Source organism: Pyrgilauda ruficollis, unplaced genomic scaffold (genome assembly GCF_017590135.1).
Source record: "Pyrgilauda ruficollis isolate IOZ18807 unplaced genomic scaffold, ASM1759013v1 scaffold9, whole genome shotgun sequence".
NCBI classification, from domain to species: Eukaryota; Metazoa; Chordata; class Aves; order Passeriformes; family Passeridae; genus Pyrgilauda; species Pyrgilauda ruficollis.
The window spans coordinates 11905070-11924420 of NW_024531043.1; the positions used below are offsets into that span (position 1 = coordinate 11905070).

Below are 19351 nucleotides of genomic sequence, written 5' to 3' on the forward strand. Positions count from 1 at the left end.
TGTTTCACACCTCTCTTAGGGTTCAATTACTCACAAAACAGACATTTATGCTGTGAATAGGCTTTCTGAGATCAACGATGGGCTCTGCTGTGATTAAGCCAACCCCAAGTGTTTGCTCTGTGGGAGGCACTTGCAGAGGGAGGTGCTGCCTGCAGCAGGCTCCGGGACCTCTCCTTCACATGTTATTTTAAGCAGGAGAGATTCCACAGTAATATAAGAGGCAAAGTACAGAGTACCAGCACCTCTCTGCTGGAAATCGTCCTTTTCTTTCTCACATAATAAATTACGCTCTTTTATACATATAAAATAAGGTCTGAGGGAATCACTTACCCACTGTTTGCGCGCATGATTTCTCCTCTTAAAGTATAAAATTAACTTTTTCCGCATTGCCTGGTTTATGTAAAGAGAGGAAAAAAAAAAAAAAAAAAAAGATGAGATCTGATTAACGAGGCGGCTGAAATACACAGCCTGGCTTTCCCCACTCCCAAAAGAGTGTGCAGCACAGTTTCCACCTTAACTTGGAATTGCATCAACTTGAGAACAGCAAATGCTCTTATCTGAGAGCTGGACTAGCTTAGAGAAAGACCAACAAACCCTCTGAGAAGAGGAACTTATCCACATCTGTGTGTAAACCAGGACTAAAACTGAGAACTGAATTAATAAATTCCCACTGCAAACCTCTGCCACGTTCTCAGCACCACACGTGGGCAGACACTCAGCTCTGCATCTATCAGTGGGTCAGGCTGGTCCTTCATTGATTTCAGGCTGTTCTGCAAAGCCCCAGTGGGTGCCCAGGAGCTGGGGGGCTCAGGCCAAGCTCTGCATGGCAGGAGGTGGCACCCCCGAGCAGAGACCACCGCGGTGCCCAGGTCAGCAGCGATGGGGCTGTCGGTGCACACACGCTCACCCCTGGGCTCTGAGGCCCTGATAAGGAGGCAGGATCACAGCAGGGCTCGCAGCACTTATCTCCTGACCTCTTGCCTCCTTGGAGCTGTGCCCGACAGAGCTGCAAACGACCAGCCAGGAGAGTTTAGCCACTTGCAGAATTAGGACCTCAAGGGGGAAACTGGCCACCACAACCCCAACCACCCCAGCGTCTGCCCAGACATCCCCTCACTTTCTTCTTCTTTCTACTTTCTAAAGGCAGCGTGAAAGAACTGCTCAAAGAGAAGCAGCACGGGAGCAGAACAGAGCTGAAAAGGCTGCAGGAGCTCCCAGAGCCTGCCTGAGCCCCAGAGCTGAGCTCCTGTGGCTGTTCCTGCTGCTAATATTCACAGCAATAAAATCTCTAGGCAAAAGGTAGAGACCAGGGGCAAAGGAGTTTCCTTAAGTCTTTTATCCCGATTAAAGGCAGAGCTGCAGTGTGTAATTACTGATCAGGAGCTTAGCAGTCTCATGTTAGCTGAATGAAGAGACACCCTTGCTGCTTCCTCATTCCCCTCCTGTGTGGCTAGCAGGAAGGGAAAAATCATCCTCCTGCCCTTGTAAATCCCTCTGCATAATTAGCAGCAAACAGGATTCTTTGGCAAGGGGCAGAGGGCCCAGACCACTCAGAGAGAACTGGGGGCAGTCCTGGTTAAATTTAGGAATGGAGAACATTGCAGAAAGCATCAACATTTTTCCCTTTTTAAATTCTCTTCTTGCTACACCACTGAACCATGCATGGGCACTCACAGGAATGACAGAGACCCCACAGCAAGCCCTGCCCTGGGAACCACAGCTCTCTCCAGCACTGGTTTGCCAGCCCCAGCTCCCCACAGGCTCCTGCATCCCTTCACATCACACATGGTGAGCCTTCCTCCATGGCCCCAGCGCTGTGTGGTGCCTCAGTGGGCAGCAAACCCTCCTGCAGAGACCCTGTCAGACAGTCAGGCACATTTCCTTCCAAGGTTCAGCTCTTTTCGAGGGTGACTGTGCCAAACAAACACATTCCTGTTTGTTTATTCCTAATCCTAATTGAAGCTCCAACACAAGGAAACCTTTGGGGCAGCGCTAATGATGATCGTGTGTGAGGTGGTCCCCAACAAGGGGACTGATTGTCCCTTGGGGCCAGCCCAGCTAAATCAAGCCCTGCCCTCCCCATGTCACCTGGGTGACATCCAGGAGCATCGCGGGGCTCTGACACGCTGCTGCTGCTGGATCTGCTGCACAAGTTCTTAGAAAACAGGAGAGCAAGTGAAGGGAATCAGCAGCTCTTAGCAGCTGATGGGTTGCCTTGAGTTGTGCATCATGGCTGACCTTGAAAGTGCAAATACAGGCAAAGGCTTAATGGCTCTGCAGCTGCAAAAATCAGAAATGCCTTGAAAGCCAGTGTATGTTTACCACCACCAAGGCTGAAGTAATCAAAGAGTGAAAGGATTACAACAACAACAAACCCCCTCATGCCCTGAATGTTTTTGCCACTTTATCTTTTTGTTTTGTTTTGTTTTTGCATAAGGTCAACCTCTCAAAGGTTAATACAATCTTGGTAAATATAAATAGGCTTCACAGTTTATCTTGCTACATGTACTGCTGTTACTTAGAAACCGTTTGCAGCGAGGTTAATTCGGGCCACGTGTCTCCCAAGCACACGCTGTGCTCCCCGGGCAAACCAGTGAGCGCAGCACAACCGAGGAAGGTGAGGGCTGTCTGCTGGGAGCTGGGCACCGAAACAACCACTGTGGAGTGGCACATGGCAAGGGCTGCTCCTGCAAGGTGCCAGCCCTCCTCCCTTCTCCTCCTCCCCTGCCTGAGTCCTGCGGTTTTCTGGGGAAAGCATCAGGCATGTAAGGATGGAGACCTGAACCGCACAGGGGTGGAGAAATCAGGCAGCTCCCAGGCGGGAGGAACGGGCGCTCCTTAGACAAAGCAACAGTGACTCTTGTGGGCAGTTTAAAGTATTGCTGGGCTGGCATGCCACACCACGCCGGGTGGGGAGGACGTGTGAGCTCCCTGCCTTACCCTCAGCAGTGTCCCTAAGGACTGGGCAGGCTGGGATGGACACAGAGCCCCCCAGCTTCTGGTGAGCTGGTGTTCGGAGGCTGCCAGATGGCACAACCCCATCCTTGTGGTCAACAATTCATCTGTGGATGGAGCCCATCTCCATTCTGTGCTGCAGAACTCATCCTCTTCCCCCTGCCCTGACTGGGGAGCCCCACAGAGGAGCACAGTTCTCAGAGCCAGTCTCCAAACCTCCGAGTGAAACCCATCTCCCACGGTGAGCAAAGCAAAGCAAAGCGCAGCACAGCCAGCCCTGTGGGAGGCAGCTGCTTCCACCTTCACTGGCTTGGCCCAAGGTCGCTTTTGTTTTATGTCTTTCACAATGGAGCCAGTCAAGGAGAGAACCTGTAGCTCTGACTTTTGAGCCACTTGGCCCAGGTCCACACGAAGGACTTGGCCACGGTCCTTCTGGAGGCTGCGATGTTGAAAGGACGCGGGTGCACGCATGCGTGTCGGTGCTGCTGTGCGCCCGCGTGGGGAGGCTGCCAAAGCCCTGGCAGAAGGATCCCAAAGGACACAAAGAGCTGATGCATGGCAGCACACCTGGCCAAGCCTGGGGAGACCTTCAGCCGGTGCAAGATGAGATGAAAGGAAGTTTGCTATTTGAGCAAAACTAATCAGGGGTATTTAATTACACAGGAATGTCTTTCATCAGCCAGAGCAAACAAAGCAGGGACCAAACTCAAAGAGTGATGGGGAAGGAGGCAGTGAGCAGCTGGCAAAGCCATTGTACAGCAAGATGGAGCACACAGGCAAGGGTAGGAAACCGAGGAAGCTCCAGCCAAACAAAGCACAGGGAGATGAGAGATCTGCAAACCAGGAGACCTGAGGAGCACAGCGAGAACGCTCCGAGGTGAAACCAGCCTGGAGGCAACGGAGACCCAAACAGCCCTGTCCTCCCCTCTGCCACGCCTGCTGCTGTGCACGGCTGGTGCCAGGATCCCCAGCTGCAGCTCAGGGCAGCCACGGATTCCCTGCAGCCACAGGACTCCCACAGGAGGGCAGGGAGCAGCTCACCCTGTTCACAGGTCACTGCACTCATTCCCTGCTTGCTCTGAAATGGCTGGAGCACACAGCTCCAGCTGCTAACACACTGTAACCTACTAACCCCAAGGCAGGGCACGCTTCTGGAAAGCCAGCTGTTCAGGGCAGCTCCTTGCAATATTTAGAAACACTTTCTGGGGAAGAAAAGCAAAGCAGATCTTTAGTTATTTATCCCAGAGCCCTTGGGCACTGGGATGGACTAAACCCCCAGCACCATCAGTGCCTCCGAGGGTGAAGTGGCAGAGGTTTATAACTCTGGATGTACAGTCAGGCAGGCTGGAGGTGCCCAGAAACACCTCTGCCTTGCCCTGAAGCCCAAACTGACAACATAAGCCCAAGTGTTTCAAGTTTCTCCCCCCCCCCAAACCAGTATTGGCTTTTTACTGGCAAAAGGACTGAAGCCCAAATTGACAACATAAGCCCAAGTGTTTCAAGTTATTCCCCCCCAAACCAGTACTGGCTTTTTACTGGCAAAAGGGAGAAGCAGAAGGTAGCAGTGTGTGTCTCCATCATTTAGTAATTCATCACTAGGTAATCTGCTGCCTTGGTGCATGCCAATAGAGAATAAAAGAGATGAGAAACCTTGAATGGGATGAGCAGGGAGCTGCTAGGTGAATTTCTAATGAGGAAAATGTCTACAAGCACTAATAAAAAAGACCTGAAAGAGAATGCATTAGTAATGACAGGGTTTGAAAGAACATTTGTGTTACATGTCAGGCTTCAGCTATGAATTTAGAGGCAATCCAGTGCTACTAAATCCCCTAAACAGCAAGTAATGAAAAGATGACTTAAATTTCCCTATGTGACAAGTGATTTGGAAAGCCACAGTTTGAGATTTTCAGGAGACAGCTGTTCTGCTCTTTTGGGGGGGCACTTAGAAAACAAAAAGAGATTCAGAAGCCCTGAAACCTCTCTGAAAATCCTGACTTCGTATTTTGATTCTGCAGAGGCAGATTTCCTGCCCTCTCCCCAAGAAGCTCTCAGCTGCAGACAGGAACCCAGATGTGCAAATATTAACAGTACATTCAGCTCTGCTGCTGCTGGATTTGGGCACGTGAGAGAACCCAAATCACACCAACCTCTCCATCTGTTTTAACTGTACATTCAGAGAGCTTCTCCAACACCTTTCTAAGCATCTTGAGGGAACACAGCCTGGTTTCACCCCAACATTCCTAATTTCAGTGTAAAGCAAGGAGAAGTTCTGGAAGGGGAGGCTGAAAGCAAACCCTGTGAACAGCACCTTGCATGCACTTACCCTGGGCTATTCACTTTGCTTTTTGTCTGCTTTTTCAAGGCTCAGGGAAGCTCACATTTTGCTTTCAAATACAAGTTCTCACAGAATATGATTGCAAGATGACTGCTTTGGGAAAGCAAAGGGGGGAGGAGAGTCCTGCCAGGCTGTTTTTCATGGCTGACCGAGCAGGAATCTCCCGCCGTAGAGACGAAGGCCCCCTTGGAGAATATCTCTTCAGACAGACAGCAGGTAATTGATCCTGCTCATGTGAACAACATCTTGTCATTTTTCAAACACTTGGAGGAAAGAAGGTTAATATCTTTGGAGCCTGAGCCTGGGGAATACGCAGAGTCGCTACAGTGGCAGGGTGGGAAGGGCAGCTCTCATCCTTGTAGCTGGCAAAGCACTGAAATAAAGACCTGGACCAGAGGCACTGGTGCTTCACTGGTGCACCAGCATATTCTGCATTTGTTGTATTTCATCAAAATGTACAAAAAGGGTCTTTTGTAGCCTTCTCAACTGATGCAGAATCACTCGAGTGGTTTCCAGCTGTGCTCAGGGCTGTGGTGCATCTTGAAGAAACTTTTCAGCCTGCTGCAAAGCCAAAAAATTCTCACCTTGACAAACAGCAAGGCCCAAGCCAGCCACAGGGGCAAAGCTCACCCCATCCCTATGAAATGAGGGCACTAAATGCCATCTTACCCTCCTCTTTCCTGACGAGGAAGTGGCAGAGCCCTTCTCTCCAACAAAGCAGGAATTTCAAACAGAAAGGACACGGTCCCATCAAAGGTAGGTCAAGTCTTTGGAACAAACCACTCAAGGGTGCCTTGGATCCCACAGCAGATGTAGCATACAAAATTAACCATGTTTGCTGGCAGCCTGCACTCACAGGTGAACCAAAGGGACCGCGCAGACGAGGAACGGAGCACAGCCAGGCAGCTAAATAGGACTTAAAAGCTTTTGAAGCTGCAAACACTGGAATGAACTGGGGCATGAAATTAATTTTAACTGTACTGAATAGGAGACAGGCCATAAAACTCCATGAATATAAGAGACCGGTAATATCTCAGTAAGAGTAGAAATTCTCCCGGTAAGTCCCCAGTCAGCTCTATTAGCATACGTGACTCATCCCAGCTGAAAAGCAAAGCAAACAAGAAGGGAGAATTAAATGAGTGTTGCAAGGCAGAGTATAGCTGTGGAGAAATCGAGGAATCCTGGCTTTCTGATATTCAAATGCCTTCCCACTGACACTTGCAAACATTCAACTGAGAATAAAAAATTCACACCAAGAAGCGTTTAAAAACAAAACAAAACAAAAAAAAAGCCACAAAAGGTATTTGTGACAATAACAGCCTGGCCATCTTCTGCCCATGAGACTCCAAACCAGCTTCACATGGGGGCAGTTGCCATTTGGCACAACACAGCCAGGATGCAGCGAGGATTTGTGGACACAGTCACAACCCAGATGATTTTCCAGCAATCTGCCAAAAGGCTTTTTCATCATGGCTAAATCTGCATAGGGTGAAGCTGCTCTAGAGAATCTGCATCCAATTACACCTTGGCAAAATATAACCTGTGGTGTCCTGGCAGCTGTCCTGATGCTCTAATGCATCTGGTTTAAAAACAAAACAAAACTGAGGATGTCTCCCAGCACCCTGAGGATTTACTCCATCTTCTATGGAAACAGCCACCTCCAGGCTATGGAGCAGAAGCTGCTCTTCTGGAGCAGAAAGGCACAAACATATTAAGAACAAGGAAAAGACAAAAAATATCTTCAATTTCAGCTTGTGGAAAAGTTGTAGCTCAGATGTGAACATCCAAGCGTAACTCAGTCAAAACAGAGAAGTCTAATATCTCTTGCTCTTGGTCAAAGGACCCTGAATCATTTGCCTGGAAGAATCACCAAAATCTTTATTTCCTATCTGCCTCCCAAGCATCAAAACGTCCTTTAACGTGCAGCACAGACAGAGCGATGGGAGAAAAGACTCACCAATTTCTCTGCACGTCCACCGACAAGCAGCAAAGTGCATACCAGACCCAAGGACCTCCAAGACAGACCCACGGCCAAAACCAGCCAACATCTGGAGCCCAGATTGCTCAGGGGCCTTTCACTGACCCAGATCTGTAACTGTGCTCGGCTGGCATCAATAACCAGCTGAAGGCAGCTAATTGCCAGGTTTCTGGAAGGAGGAGACGGAGGCTTTTCATTAAATGTGTGGTTTCCTTCCCGTATTTTTGCAGCATTAATCACAGCGAACATTAACCCCAAGCCTGCCTGTTCCAGCCTCTCCTTGGTCTGTCACTGCCAGCGCTACAGCCACGTGGGGACTGTCACTGTCTGGGGTGGGGATAACCCTGCAGATGCCTACAGAGGCAGGGGTGGAAGGGAACACCTGCTCTGCTGGCTGGTTTGATGGGGCTTCACCTCTCACCAACAGTTTGACTCCTGACCTGCGCAGTCAGCTCCCTCTTGTTTGCGCCCGTCTTTCAGGCAGCAACCCAGGACAGGAAATGGTTTAAATCACAGGAAAATGTGATCACAAACCCACAAATATTGGCAGGGGAATGCAGAGTGGGTGAAGTATCTGAATTTACTTTTAACTCGTTCTTTCAAGGACAACACTAGCGACCAGCTTGGAATTGCCACCTTCAGCAGCTGCACTGGGAGGGCTGTGGGGCCCTTCAAGGCATCCCCGAGAGCTGGTGACTGCCACAGCCCATCAGAGCCAGGGTGAGGCACGACCAGCTGTGCAGAGAGCACGTCCTTGGGCCAGCACCTTGGACTACACAAGATGGTTTATCACTCATCACCCCCCAGAAGTGACAGGGACCCCCTGAAGTGACAGGGACCCCCTGTGGGAGCCGAGGGGCTGGGGGTGACCCTGGGCTGGAATGTTTTGCATTGCTTTGCTTTGCAGGGATTGCATTGCTGGGATGACAGAGGAAGCTCTGGGTGGAGCAGGAACAGAGCAGGGCCTGGCAGCGAGCAGCGGGGTCACATCACCAAACCCTCCTCCCTGCAGCCCTTGGGGACAGAGAGCCCCTAAACACTGCCACCTCCCACCATGCTCCCCTAGAGCAAAGGTACAGGAACTCTTCGCTTATAAACCCCCGGGATCAATTAACATACCGCTGAAAAGCAAGAGATTATTAACTTTTGTTAATAGATTATTAAAGATGATTATCACCAGCTGACCGAGCTGGTACCAAAATAGACTCGCTGCAGGCAGCTCAGAGCAATCATCCGTTCATTCAAGGCAGATAAAAAGTTTCAGATCTGGTTTGACTATTTAAATTTCCAACAATAATCACAATTATCGCTATTCTCATTATCTGTTATAGTTCTTCTATGTTCAGGAAGTCACTGTGGTTATTAAACACATGCTGATGATTAAATCATGTATTGAGGTGATAAGTCAAATTAGATGATTGCTAAGTCTCAGTAAGTATCTTTGAAATAACCAGTTGTTATTAGACATTCAAGAGGTCCTTCATGAAAATCTAATTGTAATTGCAACTTTTCATTTTACCTCATCTTTCTCGCATGCAAACACACACACACAGAGGCAGCTGATTTCATATTTCAGTACGGGAGAAACACAGAAGAAAGCACTTAAGGTAAGTGTTGTCTGGGAAGACATCAAGGACCCACATCCACCCCACCCTGAGAAAATCAAACAGCACCTTCAGCATCCACCTTAAGCTACAGCTCCTGACTGCTGAGCTCCTGGAGCTGGTTCATGCTTCAGGCACCCCGAGCAGCTCTAATAGGATGCTGACAATTCCTCGGCAGCTTTAATTGGGGTCTGGGAGCAAGCTGGCACCCCTCCTGCTCCAGCTTACTGCCCAACCTGACATTTAAAACAGCTTTATTGCCACATACTTACATTTTAATGTTCTCATGGTACTGCCTGGTGTCTGAAGGCTGGTTGTATAACGGCTGAAACAAATAAGAGAAACGAAGGCATAAATGGCACGGTCTGACATTTAGGAACTTAAACCCATCAGCAGCGCCGCTGCCTCGGCGCAGACACCCAGCCCGTGGCCCCAGCCCCGCTCCCGGCCGTACTGGAGGGTGCTGGCTCCCGGCAGCACCGCTCGAATCCCGGTGCATCCCGGTGCATCCTTGGCTCAGCCCGTGGGAGGGCAGGCAGCGCCCGAGCTGGCTCGGAGCGAGCGCTCTGCGGCGGCGTCCGGATCAACGCGGCGCGGCGAGGACGTGGCTGTTATTCACCGATTAAAAAACGCACTGCGCCTCGGAACATATGACACGGGGGAGGCGAGGGGAAAGCGGGGCTCGGCGAGCGGGGAGAGACAGTCTGTGAGCTGCGAGTTGTTATGTCTACGCGGTAAAAGCCTGCCTGAGCCCTCCCAGCGAGCCAGGCACAGGCAACTGCAGGCAGGACAAATGTTCGCCCCTGGGGTTTCCAGCGTTGCCAGGTCCCCCTGCACACCTGAGCACAGCGATGCTCATCTGGGCCTCAGGAGGGGTGACTGGGCTCCAGCAGAAAAGTGTTTTCCCCCAGGGTTGCTCTGCACCCCAAACCCTCAGTGGGGATATAGCAGGGACCTCCACAGGGAGGCAGAGGAGCTGGATCCATCCCTGGTCACTGCCCCGCTACCTCTGCCTCCCCAGGGATTTATCCTTGGGAATCTGGAGGGTCCCACTTCTGGAAGGGAGAGATGCCAGAGACCAGGCTCAATCCCACCCATGGTAATTAACAGCTCAGCACACACTCCAGAGGCTGCCACCAATTGTGTCCACATCAGCAGGCTGACAGGGTGCCCAGGATTAAGCCCTTCAACACTTCTGTTCATTGTCTTAAGCTGCTGTGAACATGTCCAGGAGTGGGATAACCAAAAGCTTCCCACAGCCCAACCATCACCAGCAACCATCACCTAAAGAGCACAGCTCAGGTCTGACCACAAAAAAAAACCCACCAAGTACTCAATCAGCTCATCCACAAACCTTCCCCAAAGCATCTGTGAGCATCTCACATCTGTGACCAGCACAGGCAGAGGGACATCTGATGGCCTGGCTGAAGGCAGCATCCTGACCATGGATACACACACCAGCTCACCCTCCTCCTGTGGTCGATAGGGCTGAGGTTGTGCTCTGGGTCTACCCGATTTCACCCCAGATTAAACACAGGAAAAGAGCAAAACATGTGCTGAGCATCTGCTCAACCAGGTGAGCAGCACTGGAGGCGACAGGACGCGTAAACAAAGATGGGTCCTTTTCCCCTCCAGTTTGAAGAAGGTGTTACTCCCACATCCTCTGTGGTATCTCCCCATCACCATCACAGGTGCTTGGCACAGAAGCTTGTTTTTCCACACAGCCTGTTCCTACTTCTCTGTAAAACACAGATTCTGCTTCTCCACTCTGCTGCCACACAGGACAGCCACATCAATCCACACGGAACGGAGACTGGGTGTAGCTGTCCCTACTGCATCACCGCTGCACCAGGAGGTCACCAGCTTCTCTTTCTGGCTGCCCTTGGATGTGTCCCTCTTCTCTGTGAAAGCACACGTAATCCCAGGTGGAAGGGGCAGGCAGAGCACGTAATCCCCAGGCAGACAGGCACGGCGAGATGAAGCACAGTGTTCCAAGAGCACGCAGCGCCGGCGGCCGTCCGCGCCTCCGTTACCTGGTGAGGGGGTGACAGGCTGCAAGCCTGCCAGGGACACCTGCCAGGAGACACCTGGCCACCGTGTGCTGGCAGAGCCAGGGCAGGTGAGAGGGATGAGCAGATCCTTGTGAAGAAGACATTCTCAGTGGTATCTCTTCCCCAGGGCTGTTTCTATCATGAATCCTCTCAGATCTGCTGGTTCGACTCCAGGCTCGGAGCTGGCTGTGCACTTCATGCTTGGAAAGCTCAGAGGAACACAGACATCCGTCTCATCACGTAGCTCCAGAGAGGCAGGTCTGCACCACAGGCACAAGAAACATCCACAGCTCCAGAGCATCACATCCTCAGTCACCCTGGAAGGCTGGAGCAACCACTGGGAGGCCTTGACCAGTGACTGTCTTTTGGAAGAGGACTGCAGGAAGTGGAAATACTGAGGAATAATGGTCTCTCTTCCATCCTTGCTCATAAATATCAAAGCAAAGAAGCTTGCATGTTGCAGGTCACACCGACCTTCCTCCTGGGAGAAGCAGTAGAATTAACTTTTTGGTTTGGACCTGGGTTGGAAAGTGCTCACATGCACACGGACATCACAGATGCCCTGTTGCCAACCAGCTGACCAAAAGCTAATGACTCCTCTCAACTACAACCTATACATTATATGAACACTTAAGAGTCCTAGCTGGAAAACTTAAGTGTTGGTAGACAAGCACTGGAACACATAGTTTTAAAAGAAATGCCCTAACACTCAGCAATATGAAATTCTGGGACCAGAACCCAAGATCCACATGACACCAGCACCTCAAAGAGATTTCTACCTGCACAATAGCCTCAGCACCATAACTCAGCCCATGCAGTGGAGGAAGCCCAGGAGACAAGTTTACTTACTCACAGACTAAATACTTAAAGAAACTTTATTCTCAGCAGGGCAGGGACTGAGAAACAGCATCTTCCCTCAGAGCCATCCACAATTCCTAATTCCACCCTTCTCAGTAAGTAAGAGAAGTAAAGCTCACAGGTCAGGTAGGTAAGGTGATGTTCAAAACATACCCAGTGTTTCTCCAGGGTTAGGAACGAGTAATACATTTCTCTGGAGAATGCCATTTTAGAAAAACATAATTGCAATGCAAAGCTATTACTGGAAAAGCCCTGGATTTACTGAAAGCTCTTTAGAAATAAAACAGAAAGGTCTCAATTGCTTTCTGGACACTGCAGGGTTCAAATTATGCATCTCAAAACCATTTCTCCCGGAGAAAACATGTGGACATTTTTTAAATGGTACCACTACAGTGCAGGGACGAAATGAGCAGAACCCTGGTTTACTGAGTCACAACCTCCTCCTGACCCAGAGGGGAGCACCAGCTTCCCAGGACCCAAACTGGATCCCTGCTTCCCAGAAATCCTTGGCCTCCTGCTCCAGTCCTGGTGCCATGACTGACCAGGTCCCACCACAACCCCTCAGCCCAGCCCCTGAGCTCCGGCACGCTGCCCGCTCCGGAGCCAGCGCGCATCAGCACCATCACTGCCCCAAAGGCACCCACCAGAGCTCTCTGAACAGCCACAACAGGACAGCCCAGCAGAGCTGACAGCAACACACAGCCCTGCTGGTGACAGCCATACCTCTCCCTGCACAGACTGGATTAACCTCCCTGTAGGAGACCCGTGGGCTGGGGCAGCTCCAAGGCTGGAGCACGAGGTGTGTGACATGGTGGGGCAGGCATGAGCATCAGGCAGAGCATGCTCTTCTCCCTGGAGCTGCTTCCTTGCCAGCTCAGAAGAAGCTGTGACCATTCATCTTGTCTCTTGTAGGCTGTTGGCAGGTCCTGGGCACTGCTGTGCCCGACACAGAGTAGGGATGGGCCAGAGGAAGTGCCTCTCCCATGGCAGATGGACCAGACAGTCTGCAGGATGCACACAGAGCCCAGCTGGGTTTTCTCAGTGAGGTTTCCCCTTTTCTCCTGCCCTCTGATGAATAAGGCACAGAGAAAGAGAAAAGGTTTGCACGGGGCTCTGTTACAGCCCCCACCGTTCAGTGTCAACACCCAGGGAGAAAACATCAATAAACTGAAAAAAGCAAAAACAGGGGGGGAAAAAAAAAAAAAAAAACCAAAAAAAAAAAACCAAACAAAGAAAGGAGGAGGAAGGAAAGGAAATGCAACATCTTTTGGATGAGGAAGCACCAACCCGGGGCACTGCCAATCTTCAGAGCAGAAAGAGCAAAGGGTTTGACCCTGGTGACTCAGAGGAATAATAATGAGTGTTACCTCCTCAACAAGGAAGTGGGCTTTGTCACATGTGACCTCTCCCTTCTTCAACACCCAGGGAGAAAACATCAATAAACTGAAAAAAGCAAAAACAGTGGGAAAAAAAAAAAAAAACAAAAAAAAAACAAACAAAGAAAGGAGGAGGAAGGAAAGGAAATGCAACATCTTTTGGATGAGGAAGCACCAACCCGGGGCACTGCCAATCTTCAGAGCAGAAAGAGCAAAGGGTTTGACCCTGGTGACTCAGAGGAATAATAATGAGTGTTACCTCCTCAACAAGGAAGTGGGCCTTGTCACGTGTGACCTCTCCCTTCAGCACAGGGGAAATCAGCAATTAGTACCACCCCCACAAGGCAAGTGCAAATTACAGCTGTGGAAGCCTGTGAGCTGCCTGCTCCCATCTCCTGCAGACGGCTCCCTCCACTGCATCCCACGGCCGGTGCAAAGCAGGAGATTGTCTGTCAGACTGGGTTGATCCTTCCAGCAGCATCACTGCCAGTGCACCTTTCCCAGGCACCCTTCTCCAGGACTAAGCCCCCAGGGCTTGTTTCCAGCTGTCCCTCCAGCAGTCAGTCCTTTGACTACAAATGGATTTTTCCAGATGAGGGAGCAGCCCAAAATTGACAATTTGTCCTAAGTTGTTTTCTCAGCTTCCCTGTGCATGAGAGAGAGCGAAATAGGAAGTGTGTGAGTCCTGATACCTGCAGGCTGAGGCAGCTGCAGTCGGGCTGTGCTCACAGAGCACCCTTCAGCATCCTCCTCCATTTTCAGCGGGTGGGACAGAGGAGAGTCCAAGCACCCACCCCTCCACACAGCACCTCCAGGCTGGCTGAGCAGGCAGCAGCCCCACAGCGCTGGTGCTGTGTCTGCCACCAGCAGACAAAGCCTCAGCATCCCAAGTGGAGGCAGAATGTGCCAGAGCCCCTTCCACCCTCCAGCTCCACCGCAGCGTGCGAGCAAGGAGCCAAAGGGTTAAGCCTCTCCGAGGAGGGCTCTGTGTATGTGTCTGCCTGCGTTTCAGTACTCATCTCAGTCACTTCGCTTCCTGCTTTGGTGCTGTGCCAGCAAGAGGTCCGGGCCAGCAGCACACTTCCTTGTGCCAGGCACAGGCACAGCCAGGGCGCCGGGAGCGGCTCCGAGCTGGCCCGGCTCCCGCTCCCGGGCACAGGTAACACTCACCAGCTCCACCTGCGGCCCCAGCCCCTCCAGGATCCGGTGGGCAGCCTCCGCCTTCTTCTGCAGGGAGGAAAGGGGACAGGAAGAAAAAAAAAAAAGTTACTCGTGCCGTCGCGGCTCTCTGCTCCAGCTCTCCCCTCCGCTAAAAGCACTCCTCAAACCTCCACAGAGCCGTCACAAATCCCATCCCTGCCTGGGAGAAGAGGTTCAGCTCAGCCTCCGGACCCGCAGCAAAAAGCCGGCACTCGGGTTATCATGGCTTTAAATCATCCGAGCCGTGCCCAGGAAGTGACCCGGATCCCCGACCCCTCCGGTGCCAGGCGGGGACAGTGCCCGGTACCTCTGCGCGCTGCCCTGCGAGGAGGAGGAGGAGGAGGAGGAGGAGGACGCTGCCCTGGAGGAGGAGGAGGAGGAGGAGGAGGAGGAGGAGGAGCAGGGCGGGCACACCGGCACGCAGGCAGAGATGCCCTTTCTAGGATTCATCTCTTGACGAGCATGTGATCATTAGAGTTGAGCTGCCCTTGGCTCCTCGTCGTGCTCTCGCTTCCCTCCCCTCCCTGCCGCAGAGCAGCCCTTCCCCGTCCCCTCCCGCCCCCGGTCAGGCTACCTAGTGCTTATTAAAGGCAAAAAAAACACCCAGGAACACGTGTCGGGGGCTGTGCAGTGGTTACTAATTAAACAGGTCTGGAAAAAAAAAGACATGGGTTGGCTGTAGCAGGAGTCTAAATAAAAGATGACATTTTCAGTAAACAGCACTTCCTCGCGAAGCCAGGCTGTTCAGGGGGTTACTGACAGTCCAATAAATCCAGATCACTGCACGCCGCCGACACCACGGGCTGAGCTGCTAAAGCCAAATACCTGACAGTGATGGGGATGAGGAGATGGATTTTCAGAGGTTCAGATAAAATAGGTAGTTTTAGCTATTTTGGGGTAAGGGAGAGAGAAAATCCCCAGCTGCCTAAAACAGGGAGCTGAGCCCCAGGCCTGGGGAGCAGGGGTGAGCTGCAGTCTGGGCTCCTGGCAGAGCCAGTGGGGCTTGGCAAACCCTGGGGAAACTTTCCAGGGAAAGGGATTTCAGCTCCAGGGGTCCAGCTCACATAGCTCTCCAGGCACCTCTCACGCTGTCTCAGGGTAGGATGAGTTTCCCAAGGATTGTCTCACCAAAGGCTGGCACACAGCCCTGCCGCTTGCCCCCGCATCCACCCCCGTGGAGGGTTTCCAAGAGTCTCATCTATCCCCCCACTGCTGGCTGGTCCTCAAAAGCACTGATGCAGCTGTAGGTGTGCAGACTCCTGGCAGGGGCCTTGTGCACCCACACAGAGTCTGATCTGCACACGAGCACTTGGGAAGAGTCACCCCAAGCAGCCGTGGGAGTCACCCTGCCCCTGGTGGGGCTCAGGCTCCAAGCAAACGGCCCTGGCCAAACCCAGCCCTGTCCCAGCTGCAAAGCCTGCAGCAGGTGCCTCACCACAGCACGACCAGGAGAGCTTCCAGTTCCTGTATTTGCTGTGCACTCAGGGGGACACAAAGCTTTTGTGCAATTTAGAAGTGATTTCAAGGATGCTAAGAGAGCTGTAAGCGATGTGACCGTGCAGGGAGCCTGCTCTGGCACCATCCCCACACGGGGCAGGCAGCAGCCCTGCTGGCAGTGCATCCCTGCCTGGTATCCACAGCAGACCTTGGTGGTCACAGATGTCACCACCACTGCCCACTGATTCTGTTAATGGGAATGAGCCAAGTCTGCTCAGGGACCTGTTCCTTGGAAAAAATCATCACACAACAGAGAACTCTGAGCCAGAGCTTAATATTTTGGTCTTCACGAGTGATAAGATCTGCTGACCTTGGAGAACATCAGCACTGTGGCATTAAAAAGCCTTACAGAATTAAATCCAAAGGGTAAGATTTTCAGGAGAGGAAGGATCACTAAAACCACTAAAAACACTCTACATCAGTGGCCAAGAGGATGATTTGGCCAATGCCTTCCTGCCTGCCTTTGGCTGCTGGTGAGCAGGAGGCATCAGCTTACCAAAATGTTCTTGGTGCACACCTGGGACAAAAAGCAGCAAACGAATTAATTGCATTCTGCATAATTCTGGGTAGAAGACTGCAGCCTCACTGAAGGCAGACAGTCCCACCACGGGCTGGTGGAAGATGCCCTGGCAGCAGGGATGGCACAGCAAGGGACTGGCGATGCTGTGTACAATGAGATTAACTTTGAGGAAAAGCTCAGTATGTTCAGCCTGCTGCATTTGCCATGTTTAGACAACTTAATGAGACAAGCCAGAGGCAAACCACCACAGGCAGAACATGTGGCGAATCAAGAAGAATGACATAATTTGTCTTGCATTAACCAACTGCAATATACACGTCCCCAGAACGAAAGATCAGGAGGAGAAGCTATTCCGAGCACGTCATATCTTTGTAAGTACACAAAGAAATTCCTCTATCTTGAAAGCTGCCCAATTAACACTTGACACCCACTGTAATTGCTGATGCTCCTTGCTGCCTTTATCAGATCACAGCAGAACCATAACGAGCTGTCTGAAGGGCCTGGCAGACCGAGGTGAGAGCTGGCAGTGGAACTGGGAAGAACATAAAACACCCAGCAGAAGGTTCCCACCACGCCAGGGTTCATCTCTAAGGACAGACAGACACAGGGGGGTGTGTTCCTGCCTAGGGACCCAGCAAGCCAGAACCTGACTGGAGAATTTATGCAAAGAATGGAGAATTTGATGCAAAGCTCAAACTGTTCAGGTACAAAGGCAGCCCCCCAGGCCCTCCCACCAGCAGGGCCTCTGCTAAAGACCACCAGCAGTCCTGGTAAACCCTTTCCCTTCCAAAGGCACAGCCACCTAGGTCTTGGTTCCAATACTGGCTTTGTTTAGTGATGGATCCTGCACAAGAAAACCACAGGGTTCATCCTGCATCTGCTGAATGACACCAGCGTGCCTGTATTGCTGAAGGAAATTCATCAAGAAGCAAACCTAAGCCTTTACCTCTAGAGAGATACATGAAGACCCCCACCACTTTACAGTCCCTCTGCAGCCCCCCAAGCATGTAGGCAAAGCCCCTTTTTTCTTGATCTGGTAGAGAATCCTGAAATATTGCCCCAGTGGAGCAGTGGTGTTCATGAAGGGACCTCCAAGTGCATTTTTGGAGGGATCAGTGCCTCAAGAAACACGTCTGAAACAAAAACCTGGTTGCTGCAGGGCCCAGGGATTCAGAAGAGAACCCACAGATGTATCAGGCAGCAGCATTTGCCCCTACAGAATCTGTCTCCCCCTGGGCAGGGGCACAGGCAGGGAAATCGTGCTCTTACCCCGGCTCATGCTCCTCCAAGGGGCCTGGAGCTAAAGAGATCTTCACCAACAGCAAAAACCTCCCTGCAGACTACAAAAATCTTCATTCTCGCCTGAAGAGCATTTGGCTTCCAAAGCAAACTCCAACCCCTTGTTTTTCCTTTGAAGAAACTTAAAATAGGCTTGGGAGGGGAAAGCAGGCAGGAGAGCAACTTTCCGGCCATGTGAGCTCCCGTGGGGATGAGGAGCCAACCCCACGAGGCAGCAGAGCAACCAAAACCAGAGGAGGGAGAGCCTGGGATTTTGCGTGGGCTCTTCTTAAAGCCAAGTTTAAAAATGGAAGAGAAGGAAACACAGGAGTTATTTTGAGAAAGCGGATCTGAAATTAGGAGGCGGCACTTTCTTGGACCGACTCCAGCCACGGTTCCATGCAGCACAAAGCTGCTGCAGCTGAACCGTGCTCCCGGGGTTATTTATAGCATCCCGTAGGCAGCAGTGCTGGGGAATGGGAGGGTTTCTGTTTGGGACCAGGCATGTCCTGCACACAGATATGCAGAGCCCTTCCAGAGGCAGGAGATGGCGTTGGGAAAAGTTCCTGTCCTGGCACCACATCCCCCGGACAGGCAGGGCTGTGGGAGCAGCATGGCAAAGAGGCAGGCTGGAGAGGGATTTTGTTTAAAACGAAGTTCAGGAGAAGTGTGGCTGAAGTCAGCAGAAATCATGTAAACCCTGAGGCGAGACACCTCTCTGCGTGCAGCAGAAAGCAAACAGCACAGCCAAAATGTGCTGGGACCAAACCACAACCTGGCAATGCCCGTTCCATAGGGCAAGATTTTCACTCCTACAACCACAAGCACTATTTCTTTCTGTCCTTTAAACCTCAGCGTGCTCTCTCTGAGAGCCAAACCACCCCAGCAATTTGCTGCCCTCCACACAAAGCAGGTGGGATGAGCCCCAGTGCTGTGGAAGGGAAAGCAACACTCCTCCCTCTCCAGCTCCTGCAGGCAAGGCCAGCACAGTGCTCTCAGCAGACCAAGCATTGAGTGTCCCCCCTGAACCCAAATTCAGGGGTTCAGGGAGGCACTCATGAGCCCCAGGGAACCTTGGTCAGCCTCAGTGGCACGAGCCCAGCCCCTCTCACCTGGTCCAGGGGCTGATGCTCTGCAGGGGTGCCCGTGGGATGCAGCTGCCCTGCTCGCTCCCCCACCTCCCTGTGTGGAGCTGGAGCCATCCCCCCACCACAGCAGCAGTGACAGAGCACTGTCCCCAAGTGCCAGCAGGTGATGCAATGGGGGTTACAGGTGACTCATCACAATCAGTAAGAAAACAGAGGAAGCTAGTGACATGTGAGCTGTGTGCTCACACCAGCTCACAGAGTGTGACAGAACCGCTCATTTCAGTTCTTTGCTTCTCTCTGGCTTTGGCTCATCACTGCCAGACAGTTTCAGTCCTTGGCTAGCTCACACCCCATCCATGGCCAGTGGGGGAGTCCCCAAACACAGCTGGGTTTCCACTCACACTCTCATCCCACTCTGCTGTCTGCAAGGCTTTGGTGCCCTTCAAACACACTTTAACCTTAAAGGGATGTGCCAGCAAGGTTTTGCCACTGCAAACCATGGCTGAACATTCCACTACTGCAAAACTGCTCCAAGTGTTGGCATTGCACAGAAAACTTCCAGAAATCCACGTTTCAGCCCAGCAGCAGTTACAGGAAAGCTCCAGACACCC

General features: G+C 51.7%; 1 protein-coding gene across 12 annotated transcripts in view; it reads right to left on the reverse strand.

Moving 5' to 3' along the window:
• NCOR2 (nuclear receptor corepressor 2) overlaps positions 1–19351 on the reverse strand; it is a 228437-nt gene that overhangs the window by 85922 nt on the left and 123164 nt on the right. For 11 of the 12 annotated variants that reach the window (XM_041489089.1, XM_041489088.1, XM_041489080.1 and 8 more), the window contains exons 7-9: positions 14328–14384; positions 9147–9197; positions 331–399 (exon numbers count right to left, since the gene is read on the reverse strand). In XM_041489089.1, coding sequence (XP_041345023.1) covers positions 331–399; positions 9147–9197; positions 14328–14384 — 177 coding nt within the window. Of the gene's footprint in view, positions 1–330; positions 400–9144; positions 9198–14327; positions 14385–19351 lie in introns of all 12 variants that reach the window. The other variant, XM_041489076.1, reaches the window with a different exon arrangement.